Source organism: Diachasma alloeum, unplaced genomic scaffold (genome assembly GCF_001412515.2).
Source record: "Diachasma alloeum isolate Michigan unplaced genomic scaffold, Dall2.0 Dall_scaffold_00622, whole genome shotgun sequence".
Taxonomy (NCBI): Eukaryota; Metazoa; Arthropoda; class Insecta; order Hymenoptera; family Braconidae; genus Diachasma; species Diachasma alloeum.
Window position 1 is genome coordinate 207,172 of NW_021680754.1, and position 13,087 is coordinate 220,258.

At 36.1% G+C, this 13,087-nt stretch overlaps 1 protein-coding gene across 1 annotated transcript in view; it reads left to right on the forward strand.

Moving 5' to 3' along the window:
* The first annotated feature begins 863 nt into the window (after positions 1 to 863).
* Positions 864 to 13,087, forward strand: part of LOC107043732 (protein phosphatase Slingshot) — a 39,997-nt gene continuing 27,773 nt past the window's right edge. Inside the window, exons 1-2 of the mRNA XM_015265342.1 lie at positions 864 to 1,378; positions 2,557 to 2,612. Coding sequence (XP_015120828.1) covers positions 1,196 to 1,378; positions 2,557 to 2,612 — 239 coding nt within the window. The 5' untranslated portion in view covers positions 864 to 1,195. The remainder of the gene's footprint in view (positions 1,379 to 2,556; positions 2,613 to 13,087) is intronic.

Genomic DNA, 13,087 nt, shown 5'->3' on the forward strand with positions numbered 1-13,087 from the left:
AAAAACATTGAAGTTTACGCAATCGGGTGAAATACATGTGTCTGCCAATTTCTGTAGATTATAGGACGCAATGTTTTCAACCATTTTGCATATTCATAAATTTTCAGAATCAGGAAATACAGATTTTTTGTCAATTTTCATTTTTTATTTCGATTTTTGAGTTTATTTTTATTTTAGAATTTTTTGCCAAGCACTGAACCTTTTTCTAAATTTAATTTATTTTATTTTCTATAATAAAAAAAATTATGATTTTTATCATTTTTTCCTCTTTAGTTTTAACTCATTTTCTCGAAAAAATGTTAATTTTTTTCATTACAATTTTAATTTTACTTATTTTAAAAAATATTCAACTGCAAAAATATTCCAATTACTCTGAAATTTCAACGAATTCATTAATTTCTTCATTCTATTCTCCGTAACAAAAAATCAACGTTCTTCATCATTTTTTCCGAAATTCACCAATTTTGTTCTCATTAATTTCACTTCATTTACATTTTCACATTCAACTCAAAAAAATATTTATTTTTCTCATATTTGAATAGACTATAATTTTTTCTCTCTAATTTAACTTGACAATTTTTTACAATATCCAACTCCACAAATATTTCAATTTTTCTGAAATTTCCCCGAATTATTTTTTCGATTTATTCATCATTCTCAATTTCTCTTCCCATAATTGAAACTCGGAAAAATTGGGAGATCTTTCAGGGATTGAATTAACGGATGAAATTGAAGGGTTAAAATTTTCCAAGACAATTATCCGACAATTGAATCCCCTAGCGGCGTACCAGGGAAGCCCGTCGAGACGTTAAATTATTCGCATACACAGTAGATACCTAAATGTATCAGTCGGGTGAGTGCATTCTACCCGTACGGTTTAGCACTCCTGGCTCCACATGCCCTTGAGCTGCCACTCAAGTTTATCCGGATCCGTTTCGAGAACCAGAAAATCTCGTTTTTCCCCAGCATCTCGCCGGATTAATGACGACAGGAGAAAATCATCGGTCATTTTGAGCAAGGCAAATTGGGAAAATAGTCCGATATAAATTAATGCGTGAGAGAAAAATCCCTCGATTGAACGGAGAAGTGCACAGCATGAAACAGCAGAATTTTCCCTTCGTTCACTAGTGGAAAATGTCTTTAAGAGAGAAATTAAATGAAATGGAAATGAAGTAGGAGTGAATAATCACGCGTCATGATATTACTCCGGCAAAAAGGTGTACTACTCTGTGTTGTACCTCCACCTGACGCTCCACAGCCACCCTCACCGTGGTCCAGCATCCTGCGGTCCACGTGCGAGGACAAGAACACTGAAAAAGTCAAGTCCAAACGCACACAGAGATCCAGCACCATTCGATTGGAATGTGGGGATTACAGTGTAAGGAGTGCTTTTTCATGCATAACATGGTACTGGGGTGGATTGCGGGGGTGGGGTGGGCCCATTGTGGGCCATTGCTTTGCCGAGGAAATTTCCGATTCCGCGAGGTGGTCGTGAGCCGATTTTGAAGCCTCCAGTGTCGGGATTTTTGAAAGTAACTGAGGAGTGAGACTGTCATGATAAAAATCTAGTTTTTTTATTTGTTTTGCTTAGGAGGGGATTATCACGGGATCGAGGGGGGTTAAGAGAAAATGTCATAAGAGATTTTTTGTTGCATATTTTGTGATCTGGAAAAAGTGTCTTATGACATTTTCTCGTAGATCTACTCAATATCGAGATAATTGGAGTGAAGTTGTGAATAAAAACATTTTGTTTTTTTTATCTTTTTCGTTTGGAAGGGGATTATCTCGATAATCAGTGGGTTTAGGAGAAAATGTCGTCAAGAATTTTATGTTCAAAATTTGATTCTCTAAAAACACTGTCTTATGACATTTTGTCCTAGATCTACTCAATGTCGAGATAATCAGGGAAATGTGGAAAAGAAAATTTATCATTAGGAAAACAAAGTTGAATTATCAATTTTCGCAATTTTAGAAGTGAATAGTGATAAAACTCATGATTTATAACTGCACTCTTTAGATACATCAGGTCAGCACCATGAACCTATTTGCAAGCCTCTCATGTTCAGATTTTTCAGAAATAATTGGAGAGTGAAGTTGTGAATAAAAACATTTTGTTTTTTATCTTTTTCGTTTAGAAGGAGATTATCTCGATAATCAGTGGGTTTAGGAGAATATGTCGTAAGGAATTTTATGTTCAAAATTTGATTCCCTAAAAACACTGTCTTATGACATTTTGTCCTAGATCTACTCAATGTCAAGATAATCAGGGAAATGTAGAAAAGAAAATTTATCATCAGGAAAACAAAGTTGAATTATTAATTTTCACAATTTTAGGAGTGAATTGTGATAAAACTTATGATTTATAATTGCACTCTTTCCTTGAATAAATCAGGTCAGCATCAATTTTGAATTTAGTGCAATCAGTGTATTCTTAGCTCGAAACTTTCAGCCACGAGAGTCGAGGGCTTGACCTGCTTTTGCTCAATCATTAAACTCAAACAGAAACAATCATAGGGAAAAAGAGGAGAGAATTAATTCTGATTACTTTTGTTCCAGGACTCGGGCGCAGGAGCACCGGCCGACGAGGAGGATGCAACGCGTGGCTGCAAGAGGTAAGTGAGCACTCGAGAGAAATATGTTTTTACAAGTTGTTGTTTGTGATCTCTAGGGTCTCGAGTCTCGATGTGAAAGTCGAGTCTGCATGCAATTTGAATATTCATAATTGGGGCAAAAACATCGTTTGCTGGGGACTGTTTCAAGTGAATCAAATGGAAATGCTATTTTATTTTGCTTCATTATTTGAATGAATGTGAAATGGAATTTTTTTGTTCCAATGGAGAGTTGGATTATTACAAACTACTTGAGAATATTTCGCTCTCCTATTGCTCATCACCTTCATTGAGTTTTGGAGGTGACGAAATCCCAATGAATGAGGGATAATCGTCTGAATTCAGGGGCTTTCCATCGCTGTTTGATTTGAATGTGTCTCGGATAGATAAATATTTTGATTAATGAAATCGAATAATTTCCGAAAATTTCGGTCGATTATTTCCAACAGTGTTTTCCTCAGTCGAACTATTTAAGTACTATTTCATCAATTGAAAATAGAAATCAGTGTAAATAATATTTCTTCGATGCAAACTATTTAAATACTATTTGATTCATGATGTGTGATGACTCCAAAACATTAATTAGTCACGAATATTTCAAATAGTAATTAATTTAGTGCTTTGGAATGATCTACGCATTATTATTTATAAACTTGGCACGCATCAGATCCTTTGTCACTGAGAGTTCATTATGATGGAAGCTAGGGAACTAAACAAGGGGCTTCCAGTTTACGTGAGAGTGTCAACTCCCATGGAAAAATATATAAAAAAATATATAATGTAGGCCAATTTGATATATTCTTCGAATATATATAAGATTTACATAAATTATCTATGAAACATATATAAATTTATATTTTATGTAATTTTTATACATAAATCAGGCCAATTCCATACACAAAATCAGGGATCCCCATCAATATTAAATTTCTGTAATATTACAGGGATTTGACCCTTGCATTATTGAAGGTTTAAAATATGTCGATTCAATTTTTCAAATAATGTAATATTAATAATCTGATTTTTTGCGAATAATGACATATTTAAAATTTGTTAATATGAAACTGTAAATTTACTATAAAGTGAATAATTCAAATTCCTTGAAAGGGAGTTTTCGATTACACAAGTAATCGTCAATCTTCCTACCTCAAATTATTGGTTGATAAGATAGTTGAAAATTTGAGTATTTGAATTGATGATACTCAAGTACTCAATAAATTTCAAGAGTGATGTTACCTAATTAAGGGCTACAAAAGTAACCGTAATAAAATATAGCAAATTTGGTTATCCCTGCATAAAATATATAATTTTCTGAATATATATTTTTCCGTGTGGGAATAAAAATGGCATTAGTCATTAAATACAGAAACAAAGAATGAAGGTAGAATAAAAATATTCTGGGAAGAATATTCAAAAGGGCTGACAACTTTCGTTTACTCAATGTTCAATTATCAATTGATTTGTGAATTTTTCCGGGGATATCCACGCACTTTGGCCCTTTTTCAGTTGAAATCCATTCCAATATTTTTATCATTCAAACTCATGAATATCTCTCCAACCTCTCAAACCTAAAAGAATCAATAGAATAGAAACGATTGTCGCTTCAAGCCCCTCGACCGCAGAAAAACGAAGAGAAAATCCTGCGGTCCCTGTTCCACACAAATGAAATGATGAAAAAAGAGAAGAAAATGTTGAAAAAAAAATTGTGACTGACAATTGTGACGACAGTAACGAGCGTGTAATTGACCACGGCTACTTTCGCTTTTGTCCAGGCTCTGAAGCCCCTCGGGGCAAATGAGATATCAGGGGCGATTATTCGTCTACGAAATGTGCACCAGCGCTACCGTAATGCGGATTTATATTATCGTACGGCGAGAGTCCATTGTGTCCAGTATTCATATCCTCTATTTTTAATAAAAAAAGGCAATTCCACTTGAAAAAAAAAACAATGGAATTTCTCTAGAAAGTTCATGGACACATGAATTTTTTAACGGTTTCAGACCAAAAAATCTACGAATTCAAGTTCTTGAAGTACGTGAGGAAATTATTTTTTTTATTCAATTTCACTCGCTTTTTATAAATCAATAAATAACGAGAATTTTCGGAGCAACTGTTGGAGGGAATTTCAGCGATTGAAAAAATGTCCAAATCTTTATGAACAAAAATTCAATATATTTTCATTTTTCTGTGTAATTACGTATAATAATTATTGACAACAAATTATGTGTAATAATTGTCTGGAAAAAATTGAGTGTTTGGATATCCTTAATCACCTATCATTCTGGGTGTTCTTAAGCTCGGTTTAATTGTTATGCTCTTGAGACTCGTTTGATCATTGAATTAAACACGCGTCTGACGTTCATAAAAGGTTGCTGGGTTTATTAGTCCCCCCCCCCCCNTCTGACGTTCATAAAAGGTTGCTGGGTTTATTAGTCCCCCCCCCTGGATGTTAGTGCAACAGAGAAAAGGTCAGCATGCAAAAACAGTAGCTCTCGGGATGATTCTAAAATAACCCGACAGATGAAGGAGCCAGAGGAGCCAACGAACTCGTGTGATCCCATCACCTAAATCTCTTTAAATCAAATTATCTAAACAGAGTTGTGCTAAACATCTGGTTTTTGATGCTAAATGGGGAACAATTAACTTCCTCATTCGTAATTTTTTGATCCTCTCTGTGTATTATAAAAATTTAAATCGATTTCTGGTGATGAAAATTTGGTAATGGAAATCAAGACGCCAATATTTAGGGTTACAAGGGCCAAAATGAGGGTCATGAGGGTCAAAATAAGGGTTATGAGGGCCAGAATAACGATCATGGAGGTCATATGGGGGTTGGCGAGCGGAGCGATCTATAAACGCTTGCACTCGGGCTCTATTTGTTCGGTGAAGCATTCTTTATCAAGTATGTTCGGACAATTTATTGGGATGATTACACTAGTTTCACACCATTTCATGCTGTCCTTTTTTTTTGTTCAACTAATTTTTTTTTAAACACGTAAATATCTACATTATATACATATTTTAAAAACTAGTCTGAAAAAACATTTATGTAAAATATCATTTTACATGTAAACTTTGGCCCTTGAGAGGCGCTCGAGTTTATTCGATATCGTTTAATTTTTTTATGAAAACCAGTGTATTTTGTGAAAAATCCATCATTTTCTAGAATGCTCTAGAATTCCGAGAGGTGGCGCCACTAACGATAAGGAACCATAAGGACTTTTCCCCTAAGTGCCCCCCCCCACCCCCTACAATGAAAATAGANACAATGAAAATAGACGTATCCACGTTAAAAATTGATCAGGCCGATTTTTGAGGCTAGCTTGTCGTGCCTGACCCCTGATCGTCCCCCCCCATCGCGAATTTAAAAAATCTGAAAAATTAGGTATCATCCAGTGCTTTCAGAATCACCTCACAATCAGTCATGGTTTTGTTACATCGAGGGGAATTCCTGGCCGACGCAGACCGGCTGGTCGGCTTCCCCCACTGCTCAACCGATTCTCAAACAACACCCGGTTACACCGTCCCTCCCATTTCCCCACCAGTCGTCTCACTACAGCCGTAGTGATCGGACGCGTCTCTAGTTCGTTTTACATTCTGTTCACCAGAGGACAATTGAACGTCAAACTAACAAACGAGTAAAAACCAATCGTCAGACAAGCTGAAAAATCGGATGATAAATTCAATTCTTGAAGGACTCGCTTAGAAAGTCCGAAGAGATTTCCTCGATATCGCAATTGCCCCCCCCCCTCTTTGCATTTTTATGCACTTCCTCGCTCCATTCTCGAAATAGAGAACTCAACCCCTAGGGGTTTTGACATGTCAGTCGTCACTGGATGCTAATCATTCGGCATTTGGCCAGAATTTTATTTCGGGTTCGTTTTGTTGCGATTCACTATGATTGTCTCGGTGAATTCAGCGAGTTATGCTGGTGTGACGCCATGTTCTAGTGTCCATTCAACCACGTGGTGAAATAATTCTTATTGATTCGGTGGTAATTCAAACGTTTGGAATTGTCGTTGATGGTGTGATGATGAGGGAGTGATTTGTGATTTGTTGACTGAGGGTATTAATGGTTTTCCAAAATATTGAAATGAGGAATCCGGGATTCCTCTTGGAGGACCCGAGGCATGGTTACGCACAATATATCAGGTTTGTTATTTTTTCTATTATTATTTTTTTTAATTTGTGAAAAGGATGTAAGTCCATAATTATTTACAAAATTTTTTTTTTTGCATTTTTTCACATTTGTTGAGAATTTTTTTGGATTGAAAGGGCGCATCTCCATCTTCCGAATGTAAAGGGGCGTAAATCCATCTTAGAATTCAAAGGGCGTAAGTCTGACTATTTAAAATTTATTGAATGATCTTCTTTGTGATTTTTTCTTATTTGTTGAAATTTTTTGAAATGAAAAAGGCGTATGTCCAGTTGGAATGGAAAAGGCGCATGTCCCGTTCGGAATTAAAAGAGCGTATGTCCATAATTATGAGCAATATATTGGTTTTTTGTCGAGTTTTATATTTTGCTGGATTTTTTTGTGAAAAGGGCGTATTTACAACTTGGAATTCAAAGGGTACATGTCCATGCTTGCATTTAAAGAGCGTAAGTCCACCATTATGCACAAAATATCACATTTTTTGTGATTTTTTTTTATACTTGTTGGGAATTTTTGTATGAAAAGGGCGTACCCTTCAATATGAAGGGCGTACGTCCAATTTGGAATTTAAAGAGCGTAAGTCAGGAGTTATGTAAAATATATCCGGTTTGTTGTGAATTTTTCATGAGTTACGAAAGTTTTTTTTTTTGGTTGTAATTATTGAGGGATTGCCTCATTTGGGACGCTTAATTAATTAGTGATTTAATGGTTACGTGAGAACATTCCGTGGATTTTTGGAGGTCATGACATCCTTGAATTATTATCGGATTTGTTGAGGGAATTGTTTCGTAATTGAAGAAGATTCGTTTTAATTTAGAGGTGGAAAAGAGTGAGACAGGAGCGCCTTTGATTGGCGATAGCTCGAAAACCGGAGAGTGAAATTTGCCGATTTTTTCTTCAGTTTCAAGGTATTTTTTCAGGCTTTGAATTAAGCCCTGACTGGTCCAGGTTGTATCGTTGGTTCGGGAAATATTTACGATTGAGGAATTTCTGTTTTACTCTAGTCTTTTTTGAATTCATTATTTGATGCATTAATACTACATTAATATATTAGTATTGATTAACTGCTGATATGTTTATCGCTGATGTTTAAATTTTTTTGTAATTACAAAAAAATATTTCAACATTCATTGAAATTCTCTCACCACTGCAAATGAATAAACGAAAAAAATTGTTGATTTTGCAAGGTGTTTACAACACAAGGTGAAAAAAAAATTAATGAATCATTCTGGAATTATTGGTTACTCTGTTCCGAAATCACTCTACTTTCGCTACGACCTTACACGCTCCGCTACACCTCCGGCACTACCTCGTTTTTTCTCATACCTCACAATTTCACGTTTGTCTCTTGAATATTATTCAAAGGGTTTAACACGATCCTTTCTCGATCTCGATCATTGCGTAATTATGGAATTATTATCGGGAGAATGGATTAAATCGATTGGAATCGAATAATTATCCGTGATTTATTATTTTTTTTGTTCACATTTTTTATATTTATAATTGAGATAGTCATTAGTTGGTTAATTCATTAATCAATCAGTTGTTCGAGTGGAGAAAAAAATTAAATAACTGATTTTTAAAGTGATTTTTTCTTTTGATAAATACAATTTTCGAAAATAAAAATTATTTTATTTTCCTTGAGCTTAATTAATTGGTTAATTATCCAATTAATTGGTTCATGAGTCGCAAAAATAGTTTATGCAATTATTTATTTAAAAAAATTCTATTGAAAAAAAAAACACAATTTTACTTTTGTTTTAAAAGTCTAAAATTGTTTGAAAAATTTTGTCTTCACTTTTTCAACTACAAATGTATTCTTCTCTCCCTTTTATTCTCCCTCTCACGTTTTATCTTCCTTTTTTCGTCGTGAAATGTATAGTGTAGGGCCACGTGTCTGCAAAAACGGTCCTGAGGGGTGAGAATAGACGAGTGGATCCCAGCAACCGGCGGAAGGTCGTAGCCTTGTTTCCTTTGTGTTCGGAATATATACGGGTGGGGGGAATATGATTAGAGAGATGAAGTGGAGACCTTGAGCCCGATTTTCCCCTTGTAGAATGTACCTGGGTATTTTACTCAAGCTTTTTCTTCTTTTTCGTTTCAATTTATCGATAATTTTAACTTTTGCGATTTTTTTTTTCATAAAAATGTAATTTTTATGACAGAAAACAAGAAAAATATCTTTGAAAACCAGAGTTGTGACGACATTGTCCAGTGGGGCCTAGGGCTCCCCCCTGGTTGGAAAATCACCCTTGACCCTAGCCTGGTCACCTGACGGGAAAATGCGACTTTAGTCACCTTCGCGGGAGAGTGCCGCCGTGTTATTTAGGCTCCAGCGTTGCCGAATCCACTCTACACTTCCCGGGCGCGTTTAGCGAGTTCCCAGCAACGTCGCGCAACAGGCAATTTCAGTCAACACGGGAAAAAATTGTTCACCTGTTGGAAATAATTTTTTTTCTCCCAGAATTAAGGATACAATATTGAAAAAAAAAATACTAGAATTTTCCAGATACTTCAATTGATGAATTCAATTTTTCTCAAATTTTTCCGGTCAACCAGTCGATGACAAGGTGAATAAAACGACGTCTTGCGACAATTCCCTCGCATGGTGACCAGTCTAGGGTTAAAATAATTTGCACTATATTTCGGCATCCACTCCTGGACTCGGACCCCATTAGACAAATATTAATATTGTTGAGAAAACGTTCACGTAAAATGTAAAAAACTATTAATTTCATCTTTTATTTGCGTTTAGTCTAGTAAAATTGATGTGGACAATTCAAATTGGAGCTCCCCTAGAAGAATTGTATTTCAGAAATATCAAGAATATGTTTCATACCTCGTATTTGTCCATTTTCACGTCCACTTGACCATAAATTTCAATGTTTCAAAATTATATTCATTAAACAGAAGTACTTTCTCTTCAAATAGTTAATTTAACAATCAACAGTGAATAGATTAGGTAGTTTACATGAATGTGTCTGTTTTAGAAAAGAAACCACAGTTCGATACATCTCGTACGTTAATCTAGACTGATATTCGTATTCAACGAATTAATATTTTGGGAAAATTATTTACTAGTCTACTGTCTGCATTTCACTTAACAATTGATTCGATAAGTCTTGTTTATTGTCTAGATTTAATTTGAGAAGTAGAAGTTGAGGGCTCACGGTCTCCCATGTAATCACGGTAGAATTTACCTTGAATCCACGGAAAAATCACATCCACGGTCAAAGTTACCCTTGAGAGTGTAAATAGACACTGCCATTTTTTTTGTTAATAAATCGTGAGTTTTCAGACGATTTTTTTTTTCTCCGGAAACAAAACCGAAAATTGATTTTCCAAAGGACACTGACCTCTTTACGATCCCAGGAACTCCCCAGAGAATATCTCGTCGCCCGATAGTTTCGATGTTGTGACTCCTGGTTACCAAGCAACGCTCAACAATTTCTCAAACGAGTTGATGCCGAGGCAAACGAACGGAGACGAACTAGGACGATACGTGAGAGGAATTTCTTTCTTTTCGTTCATTTCGTCTCACCGAATTTCACCGAAATTCCGGAATTATTCTGGAGGAGGATTTTTTTCCGCTGATCCTCATGATGAATGTATAAATATTTGCACTGACTGTTTTCCTCCCTTCTGTGGTAATCATGCCCGGGGAGAAAACGGTTTAAAGACCAGCTTCAAGAAGCTGAAGTGAATACCGAACAGCTGCATTCTTACACGTAGAAATACTTCGGGAACAGGGTCTAGGTTCTCTACCACAATTTTGTCGAGGGGGATTTTTTCGCGGTAAAAAAAAATAAAATTGATGATTTTAGGGGAGAGTGGGGTAAAACGGCCCCTTTTGATTTTTTCAAAAATATTAACAGCTCATTCAATTTTTAATAAAATGGAATAATTTTTTTTCCATGGAAACTACAGTTCTTCCCCTTTAAAATGAGCCTAGACTGATCTCAATGAATGAATTTGTTTCTGAGTTATGAGTATAACAAAAAAATTCAAAAGGGGCCGTTTTACCCCACTCTTCCTTAACAATCTTTTCTCATGTTTGCTTTTCATGTTTTCCTACGAATTTTTATTACTTCTTCAAATTAAAAACGTTCTCCTTGTTTTTCCTATAAAAAATGACGTATAAAAAAATATTCTTAAGGAAAACAAAAAATATTTGTCTAAAAAAAATGAATGAAATAATATTTTATAGAAGGCATAAATTCTGTAGATAAAAAAAATGAAAATGAAAATCTTTTTTTCTGCTTCAACAATTTCATTGCCTATTCTGTCACTCACGGAAGAACCCTTGATTACGCATTCATACGGATTAACTCGCAATATCGAAGTTCGATGCTTCAAAAGTCTCGTTTGTTATCCCCTTGTAAAAATACCAATAAAGCCTCCACGTATGGTGAACAATGTGTGGAGAATGTACAGTGAACGCTTCCATAAATCCTTCTATCACGAACGGGTGATCCACTAATGCGATTGTGCAATAGGCCCCTTGCAGTGTTGTTCAATGGGGGGGCACATCCCCCCCGCCGGAGGCCCCCCCCCCCTCTTTCCTCTTGGTAATCACAGGGCATGGATAAGCAGTGTAGAAAACAAAGAGACGCTGGCAAAAGGGCAGCAGACGAAGATATCGATCGACTAACCCTTTTGCAACATGCATCAGACCCTGACACTCAGTCGCACGGTTTAAAATTTCACCCCTTGATAAATCATTCGGGAATCTTGGATGTCCGAGGGGATTTTGCGATTGACAAAGTGCGGGTGTAGCACAAGTGGAGTTCATCGATTGGATGAATGTTGTTGGGAATTTTCAATTTTTTATTAAATTCAGTAGCGAAGTGGTCCGTATAAGTCGATTTTCACTATTGGTCAGTTTTCAATAAATATCTCGGAATCTAAGGGGAATAGCGAAATTGTTGTAATTTCCTTTTTTGTAGCTCTCAATTTGCTCTACAAAAAAGGCCGTGACTATTCGCACCATTGCGTGAATCACTCCCGTACACTCCATACACTCCACGCATGCGTGAAGTTTGTGTGTTTCACGCAGCCGAATTTTCATACTGCTGTGTATTTCACGCAGTTGAAGTTTCATACTACTGTGTGTTTCACGCAGTTGAAGTTTTATACTACTGTGTGTTTCACGCAGTTGTATTTTTATACACCTGTGTGTTTCACGCAGTTGCATTTTTATACGCCTGTGTGTTTCACGCAGTTGTATTTTTATACATCTGTGTGTTTCACGCAGTTGCATTTTTATACGCCTGTGTGTTTCACGCAGTTGTATTTTTATACACCTGTGTGTTTCACGCAGTTGCATTTTTATACGCCTGTGTGTTTCACGCAGTTGTATTTTTATACACCTGTGTGTTTCACGCAGTTGCATTTTTATACGCCTGTGTGTTTCACGCAGTTGTATTTTTATACACCTGTGTGTTTCACGCAGTTGCATTTTTATACGCCTGTGTGTTTCACGCAGTTGTATTTTTATACACCTGTGTGTTTCACGCAGTTGCATTTTTATACGCCTGTGTGTTTCACGCAGTTGTATTTTTATACACCTGTGTGTTTCACGCAGTTGCATTTTTATACGCCTGTGTGTTTCACGCAGTTGTATTTTTATACACCTGTGTGTTTCACGCAGTTGCATTTTTATACGCCTGTGTGTTTCACGCAGTTGTATTTTTATACACCTGTGTGTTTCACGCAGTTGCATTTTTATACGCCTGTGTGTTTCACGCAGTTGTATTTTTATACACCTGTGTGTTTCACGCAGTTGCATTTTTATACGCCTGTGTGTTTCACGCAGTTGTATTTTTATACACCTGTGTGTTTCACGCAGTTGCATTTTTATACGCCTGTGTGTTTCACGCAGTTGTATTTTTATACACCTGTGTGTTTCACGCAGTTGCATTTTTATACGCCTGTGTGTTTCACGCAGTTGTATTTTTATACACCTGTGTGTTTCACGCAGTTGCATTTTTATACGCCTGTGTGTTTCACGCAGTTGTATTTTTATACACCTGTGTGTTTCACGCAGTTGCATTTTTATACGCCTGTGTGTTTCACGCAGTTGTATTTTTATACACCTGTGTGTTTCACGCAGTTGCATTTTTATACGCCTGTGTGTTTCACGCAGTTGTATTTTTATACACCTGTGTGTTTCACGCAGTTGCATTTTTATACGCCTGTGTGTTTCACGCAGTTGTATTTTTATACACCTGTGTGTTTCACGCAGTTGCATTTTTATACGCCTGTGTGTTTCACGCAGTTGTATTTTTATACACCTGTGTGTTTCACGCAGTTGCATTTTTAT